General features: G+C 46.3%; 1 protein-coding gene across 3 annotated transcripts in view; it reads left to right on the forward strand.

Moving 5' to 3' along the window:
* The first annotated feature begins 4,616 nt into the window (after nucleotides 1–4,616).
* LOC105565759 (protein timeless homolog) overlaps nucleotides 4,617–17,796 on the forward strand; it is a 110,008-nt gene continuing 96,828 nt past the window's right edge. The window contains exons 1-15 of one of the 3 annotated variants that reach the window (XM_012019207.1): nucleotides 4,617–5,115; nucleotides 6,633–6,748; nucleotides 6,840–7,050; nucleotides 7,164–7,317; nucleotides 7,421–7,601; nucleotides 7,678–7,809; nucleotides 7,916–8,011; nucleotides 8,157–8,320; nucleotides 10,219–10,336; nucleotides 10,690–10,952; nucleotides 11,555–11,687; nucleotides 11,760–11,914; nucleotides 12,942–13,075; nucleotides 13,174–13,333; nucleotides 13,437–13,517. In XM_012019207.1, the coding sequence (XP_011874597.1) occupies nucleotides 6,957–7,050; nucleotides 7,164–7,317; nucleotides 7,421–7,601; nucleotides 7,678–7,809; nucleotides 7,916–8,011; nucleotides 8,157–8,320; nucleotides 10,219–10,336; nucleotides 10,690–10,952; nucleotides 11,555–11,687; nucleotides 11,760–11,914; nucleotides 12,942–13,075; nucleotides 13,174–13,333; nucleotides 13,437–13,517 (1,865 nt within the window). In that variant the 5' untranslated portion in view covers nucleotides 4,617–5,115; nucleotides 6,633–6,748; nucleotides 6,840–6,956. The remainder of the gene's footprint in view (nucleotides 5,116–6,632; nucleotides 6,749–6,839; nucleotides 7,051–7,163; nucleotides 7,318–7,420; nucleotides 7,602–7,677; nucleotides 7,810–7,915; nucleotides 8,012–8,156; nucleotides 8,321–10,218; nucleotides 10,337–10,689; nucleotides 10,953–11,554; nucleotides 11,688–11,759; nucleotides 11,915–12,941; nucleotides 13,076–13,173; nucleotides 13,334–13,436; nucleotides 13,518–17,796) is intronic. The other 2 variants (XM_012019208.1, XM_012019209.1) reach the window with 2 other exon arrangements.

The following is a 17,796-nucleotide window of genomic DNA, read 5'->3' on the forward strand; positions in this document are numbered from 1 at the left end:
CCGACGGTGTGAATGCGCTCGCGCTGGAATTCCCGCGGAGTGACCCATTGTATCAAGAACCGTTTTAAAGACGGCCGGTGCAACAAACTCCCCCCGAGTTTGCCTTCCAGAAAATCGCGAGGGGTATTCGCGAGATCGTAATTTATAGCGCGGAACGCAATCGCTTTATTTCGGCTTGACTAAATTTGCCGCTTTCCAACTCGCCTCGTCCGCCAGTTATGTTTACGCGCGGCGGAACTTACAAAACTTAACTGAATTAACTAGTTAACAAGTAGATTATGCACACGACATTTAGCTGCCAACTTCGTGAGCCCGACAGACTTACAGTTTTCCGTATCAAAGTACGAAGTAACCCGTGGAATTTGCCGTAAATTAGAAGCAAAACTACGTCCCCGGCATGCCCGGTCTAAAGAGCATAGGGACGTCTGATTAATTTTGCATTAACCTCTGCCGTTAGTACGTTCTTAATTGAATCCATGGCGGAACAGGCTATATAATTCCGCGCGCATGTCGTTAACTCTGAAGCACGCGCGCCATTCTTTCATCTCCGGAGAAGATTGCGCGTACATTTCATTTCACATCCTCTCGTTTCGCTTTAGAAGAGATTGAAAAATTTCTACCGCCACCCGCCACATGTATTCAGAGTGGACTGGAGTCTTGTTTGAAAAACAATATGAATTAAAATATTATTTATTAAATAAAAAATAACGCGGCAACGTATGAAATGCCTAGCTATTGAACGGAAGGTATTTTCGTCTCGCGGCAACCAACACGCCTGCCCCGGCACACGTACGCGACTGCAGAAAATATAATTCATTTCGCGATTTTATTTAATTATTACCATAGCGGTGCCGTGTTTTATAATACAGGCAGCAGTATAAATCACCAACAATTTCACAATTGCCAACGCGCGACGAATTATTATTGGGTGCGCGCGGCGGCGCGCCCGTGAAAAAGCCACCCCTTTATATATAATATTTTCGCGTTACACATTTTTCGCGAAAAATCGAGAATAATTTTCTCAAAATATTCCGCAAAGGGGAAATTCCTGATTCACCCGGCGCGCCATACGTAAACAGTTGTTACAAAGGAGTTTTAATTAAATTTAGTCCCAAATTTATCATTTCCCCGTTGTTAACACACGCGCACTTTCCACCCCATTTGTCATAATGGCCGGACAATGAATCTGCCACGCGGCGAGAAGTTTCTCTTAAAATTCATTCTGAAAATCGTCTAATCGCGGGGCAACGTGGCGTTTCCAAGAATTTTATGAGAGCTCCTTGAAATTTTACCGTCCATTTTGCTGGCAAAATGTACACCAAGTATAATTAAACTCACATCAAGTTCCTCAAAACGCCACGTTGTCCCACGATTACACGATTTTTCGGGGTAAATTTTAGAAGAAAATTCTCTCCGCGCACTGGTTTCTACGCGGGAAAAAGTTTGCATGAAAATTGTCTGGGCGACGCGACGACGACCCCTCGGTGTACCTTGAAACGCTTTCCGGCGCGTTATTTCGGCGCGCGATTTTCGGGCTCGCACAATCGAAATCCATAATCCGAAATCCGTTGTCTCCCTTAATGAGGTATCATTCGCCGGTATAGATGAAACGGCAATTAACCGTCGAAACAATACTTTCGGCGAACAATAAACGGCACGATTTTGCGTTTTATTCACAGACCGCCGGGGCGCTATCGCCGTTATTGCTCATTAGCGCAACGCATAAAAGCGGCTCGCCCGTCGCCGGCGCGCGGCGTAATTTCCGCGATGAATATATCCGACTTGAAATTTTTGCATTTTCACCGGGCGTTAATGTAACTCCATCAAAAATCGAAAGGGCTCGCGACCAAGCGCCGCGCTGTTTACACGGCGCGCCGCAAAACACGTCAGTTCCCCCCCCCCCAATTGTATTCTGCGACTTCAAAGAGAACTGATTACCCCTCCCCCTCGTAGAATCACGTCACATTATATTTATTCCCTTACAGTTTCAACATATTTTGTTAATTTTTCGGCTCTTCCAGCTCGAGAGAGAGAGAGAGCGCGAAAGAGGAGGAGCGAGGATGCAAACAAGCAATTAATATTGTATCTCAATGTTATTTAACTCTCGGTTTAATCAATGTAATAATATAACGACCGCGGGGCTTTACGAAGATAAATAATCGCACGTGCGCATAATTGCGAGCACGGGTGGCGTTCGGGCGAAACGATCGCGATTTTTCTCGCAGGCTTCATCTACATCGTGCTCTAGAAACAACTCCGTTCCGTAGAATCGAGTCGGAGGGGCCTCGAGAGTAATTGTCGCACGAATTCACGATTGCACAGGGTGCGATATAATGTACGGTTCATCGCGTAGCAGTTTTGAAGCCTTTCGAACGTACTTATTGGCTACGAGGCAGAATCTTACCGGACGCAAAGGACACGCGGTAGATCCCCGGTTTTGCACCGTGCGAGGAGAGACAAAATTCGCGCGGGATATTTCGCGCAACTCGTACGATTCTCGTGTGTCTCGGTGACTCTTTCGTATTAGGTATTACGCGTGAATTGGATATCGCGGAGCGGAGTCTGTTGCCGCGCGCGGGCGGAGAGAAAGAGACGGCGCGGGAGAGGGTGAGAGAGAGAGAGAGAGACAGACGAAACATATCAAATCGCGCCGCGTGTCGACGCGCGTGTACGCGGCGAATCGATTCGAAAAGAGCAGCTCGACTGCGCTCGGGCAATTTTCCGCGGGCGTCCCGGGCGCAAAAACCGCCGGCGTGCGCGTCACAAAGCGCAAAGTGCACACACAGAGAGAGAGAGAGCGGGCTGTCATAGAACACTGACGCGGCGCTGACGAAATAAGCGGACAGGTGCGGACGACTGGCCGATAACCCGATGACCCGGATACCTTCGATGATATCGATTAGCCGTCGAATGTCCGTGCAGCCGCGACCATCAAAACGCGTCGACACCCTCGTGTGTCGTCCTCCCCCTTAGCCCTCCCCCTCCTGCCCCCTTGGCCCATCATTTTCCGGCCGTGTCGGCCGACCCTTCGATCTCGCGTATTATTCGATCTCTTGTACTTACCCGACCTCGCCGCTGCTTCCTCGACCGCCTGTGTGTGGGTGTGTGTGCGTGTGCGCGGGGGTGTTGCACTCTCGTTCGTCCGGCCGTCCGTCCGCCCCGCGGCGCCCCCTCTCGTACCTACCGCGACGAAATTGGATTTATGGCTTTATTTTCCTCCTTTGCGGGCGACGTCTATCAGCAGATTGCCCGCCGAAAGCACTGCCTCGTATCGCGCCGACGACATAATGGACGTCCCCGCGCCGCGCCGGGGCGGCGTAAATCGAAAAAGCCTAAACGCGCGATAACGAACGCTCCGCTGGCTCGCCTTCCTTCATAGACACGGTGAGTACAGGACCGAGCGTTCCCCCCATTGAATAAAGCCAACGGCACACGATAATATCAGTTTTCCTACTGGATCGCTTACGAGAGCCAATCGGGATGCGGAGAGTTTTCGGTCAGGTGGCTCGAAGCTGAATCCTGATTGGCTCTCGCAAGCGAACCAGTAGGAAAAATAGTATCGTGTGCCGCTGGCCAATATCAGGATGCAGCTTTGAGTCAACTGACCGAAAACTCTGTGTCCTGATTGGCTCTCGTGAGCGATCCAGTAGGAAAAATTGTATCGTGTGCCGTTGACTTTAAGCTGAAGCTTGTGAAGAGAGAGAGAGAGAGAGAGAGAGAAGATTTAAGAAGACTTTCTTTCTCTGTCACCATCGTACAAGAAAAGAATCGTGCCTGCGCCTCCTTCGTCTCGATGGTGAGACAGAGAAAGAAAGTCTTCTTAAATCTTCTCTGTCTCTCCCTCTCTCTCTCTCTCTTCACAAGTTTCAGCTTATTCAATGGGGCGCTCAAGTCTATATTTACTATGTCTCTGCCTTCCTTCATCTCGGGTCCGTTTCGCGAATAGACGTAATATACCTAGACCGAGCATTGAGCGACGAGGGTAGAGGTTCACGTGGAAAAGGACAAACTCCGTTTCGTGCTATTCCGTTCTCTCTCGTTCGCACGCAAGAGTACAAAGCCTCGCGATCGAAGGGACGAGAAATCGCTTTTTCGGGCGTAAATTTTACAATCCGGCTGTCCGCGCTCGAATTTGAGAGCGAACTCGGACGATCGAGTGTTAACGCTCGAAACTCGAGCGTTCCTTCCGTAAGGGAGGCAACCGTATTCGCTGTGAGACGACCTCAAGTATAAAAATTGACCGCGCTCGCCAATCAGTGCGCACCAGCGCGACTGACTTCGCTAAAAGTTCCGTCGACCAAGAAACCAAGGCCCTCCTCGGGGGAAACGCGACTCGCCAAGATTCTCGGCCGCGAGTGAACGCCGGGGTCCGCCGACGCCTCGACGTTCCCGAATCTTCCCCGTATACGCGCCGGATATTCCGCCGATACCGCGCGAGAAAACGGCGGCTCCAGTTTCGGCGCGCAACTACCGAAACGTTCGGCGGGAGACGCGCCATTTTGCGACCGCCGAGCGAGACGATCGTCGCGCGCCTGCTCTCCTTCCACGTCTTTCCGCCCGCTCTCCCTCCACGCGCCGGCGATCTTACGTTACGTCCGCCACGTTTATCAGCGCGGAAGGCGAAAATAGCCGCGTCGGGCAACGAGACGAACGACAACTTACCCCGGCGCTACGCCGCGCGCCGTTCCGTCCGACCTTCGACCGCGCGCGAGCCGCGCCGCGACCAGCCGCGATCGGTCTCGGGGCGGAGAGAGCCGAGCGCGGCCGAACGACCGGTCACGTGACCGCGCGAAGCCGGCCGTCCGCTCGGTTCGCGCGCTTTTCCGCTCTCACCTGTTGCGTTCGGTGGTGTGTGCGGGCGCGTGTGTGTGCGCGCGCGATTGTTTTCGGTTTTCTCGGAGAAGCGCCGACGGCCGCGGTGACAGCTTGACGCTTCCCGTGACGGCGTCTCGTGCCGGCTGTTCCGAGCGTGCGGGCGTGCGTCCCGTCCCGGCGAGCGCTTTATTTCCGCGGGACAAAGCGCGCGCGTGTGACATAACCTAGAAACGCGGCGCCTGGATCCTCCACTGCGGGCTGTACGGACTTGTCGTGTCGTGTGTTGTCAAGCCGGCTCTGGTGAGTGTTTCTAAGTGGACGTTGTCTCGCTAATTTCGGAAGAGAGGCCGTTGTCGGCCGCTTCTTGTCGCGTTCGGCAACGAAGCCGGCTCATTTTTGTAATCGGTCCCCGACTCTGCGAGGCCCGCGCACAGAAAAATATTAGCTGCTTTCCTTTTACATGAAGCTCGGATAAATCTCACTTGTGACGTGATAACTCAGTTGAATGCTCGTTCCTTTTGATTCTCGAGAAGTGAGATTCAACCAGATTTAACTGAGTTTTCGCGCACGATCAAGACCGTGTGCTTTAGTGAGTTTGAAGCCTAATCTACAATGTGCTTTCTGCATCTAGAAACATTCTATTTTATGTAAACAAATCGTAAACGCTTAACAAACTTGCCGACAATTTGCGATTGTACAATGTATAATGCACAATTTATCAACTTGCCCAAATTTTGCAAACGTATTTATTGGCTAGAAAATGGAATGTTTCTAGACGCAAAGGACACGTAGATCAGCCTTCATAGACTTACATTAATGACGTTCTGAGTATAAAATACTCACGTAACTGAGTGAGGGCGTTTTCCAGCAGGGACACAGTGTAACACAGTGAATCGTTTCGTCCTTGTTTAACATTGGCAAACAACAAGTGTCACATTGTGTCTTTGCTGGAAAACGCCCTGACTCAGTATCACTTGAGTGTAAAAGGAAAGCAGCTATTATTGTACAGTCAAGAAAAGTAATTACTCAGTTAATTTTATTGCGTTTAAGTAATAGTTTGCTTCAACAAAGAAATTTTCTTAATAGTTTTAAGATATACTTGTTACTAGTCTTAGAAAAGCTTGCCATCTTACACTCAAAGGAAGAATTTATTCTTCTTTGAAAAAAATTACAAAACTTTATCGAACAATTCCGTGTGCTTCTTTTAATAAAGTTGGAAGAAACAACATAGTTTTGCTTCAAATAGTCCTATGTATTCTTGCTTCAAGTACTAGACTTACTAAGAACCAGAATATGTTTTGAGTTAATGTAGCACTTGCGACGACACTATGATAGATTTGCTGATGTATAAACTTATCAAATACTTGGAACAAATAACAATACTTGCAGGTAGTATATATTTTTCTGGGCGCGTATCAGGAGGTCAGTTCTGTATCTTACATTACAGTGAAAGTGCTAGAAGGCTTTGTCTCCTTCCAAAGGGACGGCTAGGGAGAGACAAAGCCGTCCCTTTTGGCATTTTCACTGTAACGTAAAAATTTGTGGAGTGAAAATACTGCCATGGAGTGAAATGTTCACCCTATTGGCGTGAATATTTCCTCCAACAGAGTGAATATTAACTCCAATGGAGTAAACATTTCACTCCATGGCAGTATTTTCACTCCACAAATTTTAGAGAGTAAGATACAGAATTGACCCCCTGACCACAGATTGAGATCAGAATTTTCACCGATCACAGTAAAGTTTGCTGATCTCAAGTTCAGTGACTCTCGCTCTAATTGGTGAAATTTCAATCGAGTCTCAATCTCGATCCGTAGTCGACACAAAGACAAGTTGCCGATAAATCGAAGCGAATCCGTTCTGGTATCTTTGCGTATTTACTGGACTTGATTATTTCTGGCGAGACGCCCGGCAAGTCCAAACCCTGGCCGAGGTAATATTTCTCGCAATAAATTTCCTGTATTATTAAAAACGCCAGATATTTCGAAGACAACACTGAAGCTTTTCATTATTTTTAACGGCAGGCCAGCGAAATCGAGAGCGAAATCGGAAGTCGCTGTGGCCGCGCGTACTAAAATCGCCGACGGTCCGAGGGATAAATATCGCACGCTGAAAACTTGGCGGTGCAAATCGCTCGAAACATGACGGACTATCTGTCCGCCGAGCTCACCGCCACTTGCGCCGTCATCGGATACTTCGACGGGACCGCCTATCACTTGGACAAAAATTGCCTGGGTGAAGATATTTGCCTTGATTTCACATCGCGATATACAAATGCAGTTACAGTACATTCGACGTATCCGAGCGGGGTGAGCTAACGTTTGACGGTACGATAAATTTCTTGGCAGATGTCGTGAAGGATCTCATTAGATACCTTAAGAGGGACGACGACACGCACACTATAAGACGCTTCCTCGGACAAACGAGATTACTGCAGACGGATCTTGTAAAGATACTAATACATCACGTTGAGAAAACCGAGCTCTGGGACGTCCTGCTGCGGTACGTGCGAGTAGAGTTGAATATGCTGAATCGTATGGGACATGACTCTCATAATTGCCGCGACGGCACGACTAAACACCCTTCGTCTCTTTCTCTTAAACAGATTACTTATTAACCTGACGAGCTCCGCGTTCGTGATTTACAACGAACAGATACCGAGCGAGAAGACGGCGTATAGCTTGTATCAGAGGCTCGTCTCGTATTTGCAAGAGTACAAGGCGGCGTTGGCCGACGAGGCGGTGTGGTCGGCGGTGGCCGGTCGTTTGGCGAGTCTACTTAACGTTGTAAGTAGGGACGCGTTCCCTCCCGTTCCTGCGATATAGATGGTCCGTCGGTTGTAAGATCGCTCTTATTTTGTAGGATGGCCCGGAGAGAGGGGAGGACGACGAGTTGACGATCGAAAGAATACTCGCTTTCGTTAGAAACGTACTGCAAGTGCCGCCTAACGATAACGAGAAGAGGGCCGATAACGACGCTACTGTTCACGACGAGGTGAATTGGCCGCGTTAACGCTTAGACAAATTTTTTATTTCTCTTTTAACGCGCGGTATCGAGTGCTGTCTTGAGCGACGTACAGAGCTTCTTTTCCTTTTTATAGCTGCTGTTTGCGTTCCATGCCTCGGGCATAGTGGACATTTTGCTGTTCATTGTCAGCAGCAATAAGGAACAACAGTATCACATGCAAATTTTAGAGGTAACACACACGGCACGGGCGGCTGTGCGGTTACTTACTTTATTTTGTGCATTACATTCGAGATAAGTCTATGAAAATAGCACCGTCATTAAGAACTTGTTGCTTGTTACTCGTAAATAACAGTATTACTTTCATACCCGGCTAGATTATATCTTTAATGTTACGTGAGCAAAATGCAAGCCTGCTGGCTGCATCTGGGCTGCAACATGGCACCGCCGAGAGGGAAAATGACGAGGCTTGCCTCGTAGCCATGCGGCAAAAAGAGCTACGCGAAAAAATGGACAAAGTAAAGAAGTACGCTGGATCGCGGTAAGTCCCCGTGTATTATTATTAATCGGCGAGAGATTTATTCGTTTATCAATAGCGTAGCGCGGGCGTGCGATTGAACGCTCCCGAAATTCGCGCGCTTGACAAGTGCATTGCGATTTTTCCCGGCAGAGAGACGGCGCTTTTTCCCCGGCGGCAAAATTGCGTCCGAGCGGTAGTTTTTAAATGAGCGCAATTTAAAGCTAACGGTGCCCCTTAAATTTTGCATGAATCAGGGGCGGCGCGCGCGCGCGCCTGCAGACCGTTTTACCATTTCTCTGAAGATTTGCAGAAATAACCGGGCACGATATCTGGCAAGAGGGAGTCACATTGTGCATCCCAAATTGCGCGAATTTCTGGACGCTCCGCCTGTAAAATAACAATAACGACAAGTTGCATTCTGTCCCGCGCCGCGGCATATATAAATTTGAAAAATATATTGTGTAAATTAATTTTTCCAACGAGTTTAAAGCAATATCCGGCACGATGTAAAACTCGTAACGCACGGGCGTTTCAATTGCTCCGGAAAGATTCGCCCGGGATCGACGATTGCCGGAGTTAAAAGTCGCCCCTTTTGAATATCCACGCGGTTAATTTGCCGACTTATCCGAGCGCCGCGTCGTAGCAACATCTGCGACCTTAATTCAGCTTTATTCATACGCCGGGCCGGTATTATCCGTGCGTTTTTGCCGTGACACACGGGAGAATGCACGTAGCGCGGGTTAGCTACTGCGAAATTACCGCTTTAATGAGCGGCCGCAGCTAAAAGCCCGTGATTGTAAAAATGGGGATGACTAAAAGGTGCCGATTGCTGCTTGACGGACGCCTTTGGGAATTACCGCGGTGTGTTCCCGCGATATGCGTGTAATGAATATGACCTAGTTTTTAAGGTAGGACCACCCTGGGCGGCGTGAATAGAAGCTTTTATCCACTTGTTGGGGAGAAGCGAGCCGTATTCTTGTAACGAGCGCGTTCCAGAAGCCCGTGGATGCGCGCATCCACGTCTTTGCGAAAGGCTTTTTACGAGTTGAAAGGGACTGGATGTGCGGTGAAAAGATCCCCTCCGCCTTCCGCGTGTTCTCGTGCCGATCGATGGGAAGATAATTTGATCGGAAAACGATAAAGCAGCGCCTAGCTGTGTCACGAACACAGATCTCTTTTTGATAGCAATAGTAAACATAGGAACAAAATTGGATAGCTGCGCGCCCGCGTACGTGCGCTCGCCGCATCGTTTTTTATTATTTTATTTATTTCCATTTATTGTTTCCGCGTTACTTCCCGTACGGGAACCGCCGGGGTTCTGCGCCGTTCGAAATTACTCTCCTCCCCCACCCCCTCCCCTTAAAAAATTGTAACGTTTCCACGCGGATAAATGCAAATGAAAAGTTATCAGAATTCCATTTGCGACAATGCTTCTCATACGCTTCGATAAACAAGCGCTTTCGAGGGGGAGTTGTTTGTTAAAAAATATTTCGCGGGGCGACCGAGCGGGGAGGCCCTAGGCCTCTCTCGCGGGAGAGGAAGTGGGAGAGGGTGAGTGGAGTGCGCGTCTTCGTCATTTAGGAAACTATCTGCTGTTGACAGCTGTCTTCTATTCCATTGATTGAATCTTCGCGGGGACTCATGGCTGAAATTGGATTTGAATAATCAGTTCTCTTTTTTAGTAGCGAGGGATCGCGTTATTCTCACTTCTCAATTCGGAGACGGAAGGGAACGGCGAAAACTAAATAAGAAATCCAATTTCTCCACGAAACGTGCACGCACGTACCGTTCTCCCAATATTGTATATCGTATTCGAAGATACATTACGTTCGCACCTCGCGAGAGATTCGACAATGCATCCCGCTTCGCGGGATAAGCAGCTGTAACGTCTAATATCGTGTTTTCATTCGATCAATCAGACACTCACGATTCGGCGGTACTTACGTTGTGGAGAATATGAAAGCTACCGGAGAAAATCCACTGATCTGCCATAAGCCGTACCAAAAGATCGACGCACTAGAATTCGGCCACAATCAGGTGAATTTTCATGATTAGTTTCTTGCTCTCTTCTCCTTTTTGCTTCTGAGAACGTCCGAGAGTATCGAGATAACTCGATTGAATGTAATAGTAGAAGCATAGTAAATATGGACTGAGCGTCCCAGTGAATAAGCTGAAGCTTGTGGAGAGAGAGATATATATTTAAGAAGACTTTCTTTCTCTATCTTACACCCTCGTAAAAGAGAAGAATCGTGCCTGCGCCTTCTTTGTCTCGATGGCGAGGCAGAGAAAGAAAGTCTCCTTAAATCTTCTCTGTCTCTCTCTTCGCAAGCTTGAGCTTATTCAATGGGACGCTCAGCCTATGAGTAGAAGACACGTGTCTCTTGTTACAGAAAAGAGTGAAGCGGCGCAAAGATAAAATCGGCCCGCAGGACACCAAGGAGGAGCGCACGTCTGCCCTCAGCGTGCGGCTCTTTCTGAAAGAGTTTTGCGTCGAGTTCCTAAGCGGCGCTTACAATCCCGTGATGAGATTCTGTAGGTCTTGCTTCATCAACGACGTCCAGGGCCAGGCGGCGGAAACGGCTGTCTATCTGTGGGCCTTGCGCTTCTTCATGGAGTTCAATCGACATTACAAGTTCCAGGTGAAATATGTGAGGTAAAATCTCTTGGCACCTCAACTTTCTCATACCGTCTACATTGTCGCATACCTCGGCTAAAGAGGCAGAAAGGGAGACAGTTTACGAACTCGTTTTACGCATCGTCGCTTTCTTTCGGATCTTGTCTAAAGAGAAAATTCTCCAGCGTCCGTGTGTACAGGCCGAGCCATCTAACTTTACGTCGCGGGATAATTTTTACGACGTTCGCAAATACGGAAACTAGCGAATCGCCACTGTTACCCCCGCGGCCCGTCCGCATTAATATTATTTCTCCGAAGTAGCAACTTTTTCTTCGTATTAAAATTTACTTTAGATTATGAAGTTGGGTAACTGCGACATTTACGCATGTCTCGTTTAAAACAAAACGTGCATCATACAGTTCGAAGTTTGTTTGCGATTCGTTATCTGCGCTACGCGCCTCCGCTATTTCTGTCGGATCACATTTTACCGACAGATTGTTTAACCGACACCAATTTTTTTTTTTTACAATCGAAAACATGTGTGAAACATTCTGTTTTTCATTTTATATACCTAGCGCGAATTAAAAGTTCGAGTATTATTAATAACAGGTGATACAAAACATTATTATTTTATTATTCAGCGAAACCATATCCACGGAAGTGTTTTATTTGGTCCAAAGGCAAATGGTACAATACTATGAGATGATTGTAGTTGACAAGAAAAAGATACCGCTTTGGTCTCGTAGATTGCATTTGGGATTAAAGGCATATCAGGTAATTGCACGATAATCAGCGTTGCGCGTCGATGTTTGAAGAAGCTAAATGAAAATCTATTTCGCGTTTCAGGAGCTTCTTAACACTCTCATGGCGATGGATAAGAGCACAGACGATGGTGTTAGAGAATCCAGCAAGATAATTAAAAGCAATATCTTCTATGTCCTGGAATATCGGGAAACGATACTCTCTCAGCTTTTGTGCTTCGACGAGGTTAAAATGTCACGGTGAGTGAAGAGACTTTCACCATCGCAGCTACCACCGTACGGAATAAACCGTGCAACTTTCGTCATCTTGATTATTTAACATTTTTTTTAAAGAACGCGATTGATAAAAATTATCAAGGGAAAAAGAATTGGATCTCGTAATCGCGCCCACTTCCCACAAATCAGTAGTTGTTTTCGGTAAGCCGGTCGTTGGTTTCGTCCGTCGGTCCCCTTTTCATTCGGCAGAATAAGTTGCTACTCTTCGCGAATCCCTTGCGGATCCTTGGCGAATTTTTAGCAGGCTGTAGTAATGCAAGTATCGCGAAAAGTTATGCGACGCGTCGCCCTACGTCCAACAATTCACGTCTGTACGTGTGAATCCGCGTCATGGAGCGAGGAAGAAGAAAGAGAGAGAGGGAGAAGGGGAGAGAAAGAGAGTGAATGAGTGAGAGAGAGAGAGAGAGAGAGAGGGGGGGGGGGAAGAGAGGAGAGAGAACTCTTTACCGAAAGTTTTATCTACCGCAGACAGATTGATTCACTTTCGGATCAATCGGTTCGACCAGCCAGGAAGCCACTCCGGCTCCCTCGGATGCCGTTCCTTTTCGACTATTTCTCTTCTTCGGCGGCTGGTCTCGGTAGCTCGCACCCGCCCGGTTTCTTCCTCCCTTCTACGGTTCCTCGGCGGAATAAACAACTTTTATCGACCTTCCGGCCGGCGAAATGGGAAAAGGCAGTGGGCGTTCAACTTGCTACGAGTTTGACGGGTTTTGCGCGGATTTCCACGACGGAAATGTAAGGGCGGCGCGACGTACCGCAATGCCACGTTGCTACTACTTTGACGTTACGGGGACGCTGACGAAAACAGGACGACGGTTCCGTCAAACTTTGGCTTTGATGGCGGTAGTGCACGTTGCCGGAACTAAATTGACAAATTAATGCGCGAGTAGCGGGATTGAATTAATTTCTTGTCACGAGGAAGGAAGGAAGGCGGTTTAAGTTTACCGTCAGCTTAAAACAATGTAATTACACGAATACGCGCAACTTTCAGGCAGTACTTGGTGGATCTTGTAACGACTGCTCACATATTTCTAAAAATGCTCGAGCACTTTTGCCAGAGGGGCCAACGGCATCTCGTGGTTCAAAAAGTCAAGGCGAAGAGAAGAAAGGCTAAAAGGAATAAAAGTAAGATCCGCGCGCGTATTGATTGCGCTCAAGAATTTTAAGTAAAATGGAGTTAAATTTTGATGCGGACAATATCGTTCGATTTTTTTTGTTTTTAGAGAACCCAGAACCCACTCGGAGCAACGTAACCGCAGCTCCTACTTTGGAGGAACGTTGGGATATTGTCGATATCGAATTATCTGCCGTTATGCGCGATGGCGTTATACCTGTAATGGTGCCGTTTGACGCAACGTTAAATACGCCTATCGACGATCAAAAGTACGTGCTAGCGTTGTGACGGACAAGCAGAATAATATTTATTATCGATGTTTGCGGAAATGATCGACCGTACGTTTCACGTGCTTCTTTTTTTATTTTGCAGAGCGGACACCATGAAGAGAATCCAGAAATTGTTGCGACAGAGGAACTTGGAGCAGGCAGTTGGTCTCCTACGTGCAGCAAGGTAAGGGACTTGTTTATTTTGACGAGCGATTCCTGGAAAGTAATTCGTTACCGTGAAACTCGTTGTGCTCGAGCGACAGCAATGTTTATTGTTGTTTATTTTGAGAATCAGTTTTGCATCTAAACCGTCGTGCGACGCGACGAGTGAAGGGGTTCTAACTTTTCTGTTACCAACTAGAACATACGAGAGATTATTACTTGTAATAATATTTTGCATAATTTCTTACTTATAATGTCGCGATTTGATGTACCGGGTGATTAAAGTGTAAATTTTCATGGGACTCGTGATAAATAGATCGTTTTTTATGTCTGGTTTGGACTTTCGCAGCATTTAATTTTTAACTCGCGCTATCTTTTAACGTAAAATCAATAAAGAGACATCTCTACCTTTTTAAACATTTGCAACGCTTATATTCTAGGGTAAAATTTAATATTTTTCAATAACAAAGGATAATTTTGACGTAAGTCAATTAATTCCGGGAGTTGAGCGGGCTTTGTTTTGTCAAACAAAGGCGTTCATTACGTTAGGGTTAGAGGGTCGAGAACGTGGGATTTATTCACGTAAATTTGATTTTAAATTTTTAATTCTTTGTGCCGGAGCACGTATGATATTTGAGGTAATGTAAATATAATATAACTAATTTTCCGTTCTATTCAAATAATATATACAATTTTACAAATTACACCCATTTAAAAATGAAATTCTTCAAACACACTAGCGAAAAACGGCTGGAACTTTCTATTGTCTCACGATTTTCGCCAGGCTTGCTCGTAATTTCTGTAATATATTAATTACGCTTATCGAGCTGTTTGAGATTTTTTCGGCTCTGTGCACCGACCAGTCACACGGCCAATTAACTGGCGAAAAGCCAGGCGTTTGCACTGCCGCAGATATTTACATTACATTAAATCTGAAAGGGATCTGCCGCGCTCTTGTAACGCGTCGGTATACACCGGTTCATCGGGGTGAACTGGTACCCAACCAACTCTTTGAAGTGTTCCAGCTCTAAATGTGCCTATGAGTCATGGTCCCTCCGTCAACTTGTTTCTGCATTCCACCTCGTCGAACCTTCTCGCTCTAAGGCTTAATCGTCGCCTCGGTGCTCTCCGCGAGATTCGACGTGCCCCCTCGCCGATAAACTCCGTCGACGTGTAAACAGATTCTTTACGCGACTCGTCTGAGAGCACTTTCACCTTTACGCCGAACGCAAACGCTCGCAAAGATGACGCGAACGTCTCGAGTCATTTTCCTTACGCGGAGCGATTCGGTAAATACGATTGGAGAAGAACGTTTATCACCTGAATTTCATAATCTGAAAGACTGAAGACCACCTTTCGCCGCACTCTGGTGACATTTGAAAATAATACCGCCGCTACCTAAGACGCTGACTTCAACCGAGGACACCGGATATACGAGACGCTGTACCATTAATCTTTAACTTTATTAGTTCTATCAGATTGGAGTGCCGTGATATAACCGCGGGGATAAAAGTCGGTTTTACCGTCGCCGCTTTTCTCTATCATAAAGCTATGAAATTATAGTTCCGTCCGCGATTTTTCTTTACGCGGTATCATCGCTGCGAACTACTTCGGGAGATTGTACGTAATATTCCACCGTCCATTTTATGGAGGGTAATGTTTACTATGGCCGGTACACAATGGAAGTCTGCAGGACCAGGCCGACCTTGTGCACACAAGGGGATAAAAGTAGCAGACTGTTGACTACGCCGTATATAGACTAGGCGCAGACAATATTGTTAATAAGGCATTTACGGTAATACGTAGGTATGTAAGACAAACAGTGTAATACCCCCTATTCTCCTCGCGTACACGTCTTCGTTTCTCGGTTACGGCTAGTGCTTCTGGTAATCGTGTTTCGTTTGCCTAGCAAATACTCCGTCGTCTGGCTACCGGTTTTAGCCGTCTAATTTTCCATCTGCACCGTCTGCGACCCTCCTGCCGGTGCAGTGATTTTAACGTAAGAATTGCCTAAGATGATTACGACGGAAAAAAGTCTGCGTCGGTTTATCTCATTTTCTCCCCTTTATGTCTAAATAATTTGCAGTGCAACGGCGATTTCATTGTTCGCCAAGCGCAATGGTTTGCAATTGCCTTTTCTCTATTCGGGATATTGTAATTAACGCATACGCGTCTGAAAACAAAATCAATAGTTCATCCGGGAAGTATGTATTTTCAGGATAACTTTCTCTTTGCTGTACAACTAAAAGATTAATATAGAAAAAAAAGATGCCTATCCGCGACATGTTTAAAGAGAAATTGCTACGAGTGTAAATATATTTAAGAGTCTTTCTGCGTGACAATTTAATATCCGAGTCCGAAGGCTGATTCATCATTTTGAGTCTTTGCCAAGCACGAAAATGGACGTGTCGAAATTATCTATTTCATGTCTGGCAAAGCGGTATCGGCTTGTATGTCGGAACGCTGAGTCGGGGGACGACGACGGGGACGACGGCGGCGGCGGCGGCGACGGCGGGCACGGCGCGTCTGAGAGATTCCATTGTCGCGGAACTTCAAATCGAGGGATAATGGGGATTGTATGCTGCTGAATTTCTATTCAGGCAGCCAGCAGCCAGCGTCGTACGAGCCACTTCTTCCGCTTCGGGGACAGTACCCTTCCTCTTCTTTTGCGTTCTCTCCCTTGCGTCGGTTTATTGGATTCATCTCCAGCGGAGAAAATTTCGGAAAGCTTTCGAAAGTGGACCAGGCTCTCTTGACCCGCGAACCTGAAACGCGTTGTACAACGCGACTGGCGTGTGGAACGACAAGATTAGATTTCTTATCCAAACGCGGCAAAATAGCCGAATACCGAGATTAAGAATAAACATTGTTTTTTTTTATAAAGCGAGCTTCGACGCGAATCAACAGCGGAAAAAGTAATTTCTCTAATTTCAAGTGGATTACTCGGCCCAAGATTGAAACTTCATTCATCACACACTTAGTCTGATTTAATAATTCAAGAGAACTGCAATGGAAAAGACTGCGGTTGCACACTCAGCGTTTTATAACGTGATTCTTGTCCCAGATTTCAACTGGGTTTTTAATGTTTTATACACGCTAGCTGCAGCTCATCTAACGTATATACGGCATAGATTACGTGTCTGCTCGCGTGTAAACGTGGACGGATCATGTCCGGGCTTGATTTCAGCTCGAGTCGTGTATTGTAGAGCGTACGGATGTGTGTCGCGTGTATACGCATAAAACGAAACACGTTCTATGTGCATACGTATCCGCGCTAGAACCGTCCACGCTTCGCTTTTATATAGTACAATTGCAACTAAGTGCGATTTCATGTCAAGTGACCAAATCCAATTCTCCGGATTATAATGCGACTCCGGCGCTATTAGGACGGAGTAAAGTAGGAACGATTTTCATTATCAATCGCGCGGTGCTGTGACAATGGAAGGAAGAAGAAAAGATTTTTATCGCCATTGTTATTTTTACGGCTGAAAGCTATGATTACATTGCAAAAGTATTGATAAAGGAGTCCATCATTGTAATAATATAATTTTTATTATACCCTTTGCGATTCCTTCTCTCCCGTTTGGTTTGAATATTTTGCTCGATCGTCTATAAAATCAGAATTCTTATACAGCTTAATTTCGCTTAGCTGCAGATCTTCGTAGCTTACGAAAGATTATCCTCCCAAAATATGGCAAGTGGCAAATTTCAAGATTCGAGCATTTAACCTGACTTGATGCACTTAAAATTGAAGTTGGGTGAAAATTGTGACAATGTCTATCGCAAAATCTGAAAGTACAACAATTTTCAATGAACATACAATTTATTGCAAAAAATTAAGTTGGATTTACAACGCAAAGTTCTTCCTCTGCGCGAATATTTGTTTAAAGCCGCTTATTGTTTTATAAATCTTTTTATAAATGACTAAAACTGTAGTAGATATTTGTGGAACATTCAAAGCGAATAAAGTGATGTTTGAGACCCATCCCGTCATGTAATGTAAGGTTAAAAGTGTTCCACCATTAGCTACACCTTTCTTCGGGACGTTCCTGAAGACGTGACTTTATCTTTGTTTCCTGGTCACGTTCACACATGACTATCTGTTCTCTTTTTCCTGAATTCTCATAAAGTATATAGGGTGTCTCAGTCTCAACTAAGCCAGCTTTCATCTATCTTGAATGTAATCTTTTTTTTTTACAAAAGTATCTTGAGGGGCCAATAACGCGTGTAAATTATGAGGGATTGGAAGCGAGTACTGACAAGACAATTGAAGACATTGCTGCAAGAAAGAGGCAAGTCCA

Source organism: Vollenhovia emeryi, unplaced genomic scaffold (genome assembly GCF_000949405.1).
Source record: "Vollenhovia emeryi isolate VEMERY1.0 unplaced genomic scaffold, V.emery_V1.0 DF939149.1, whole genome shotgun sequence".
NCBI classification, from domain to species: Eukaryota; Metazoa; Arthropoda; class Insecta; order Hymenoptera; family Formicidae; genus Vollenhovia; species Vollenhovia emeryi.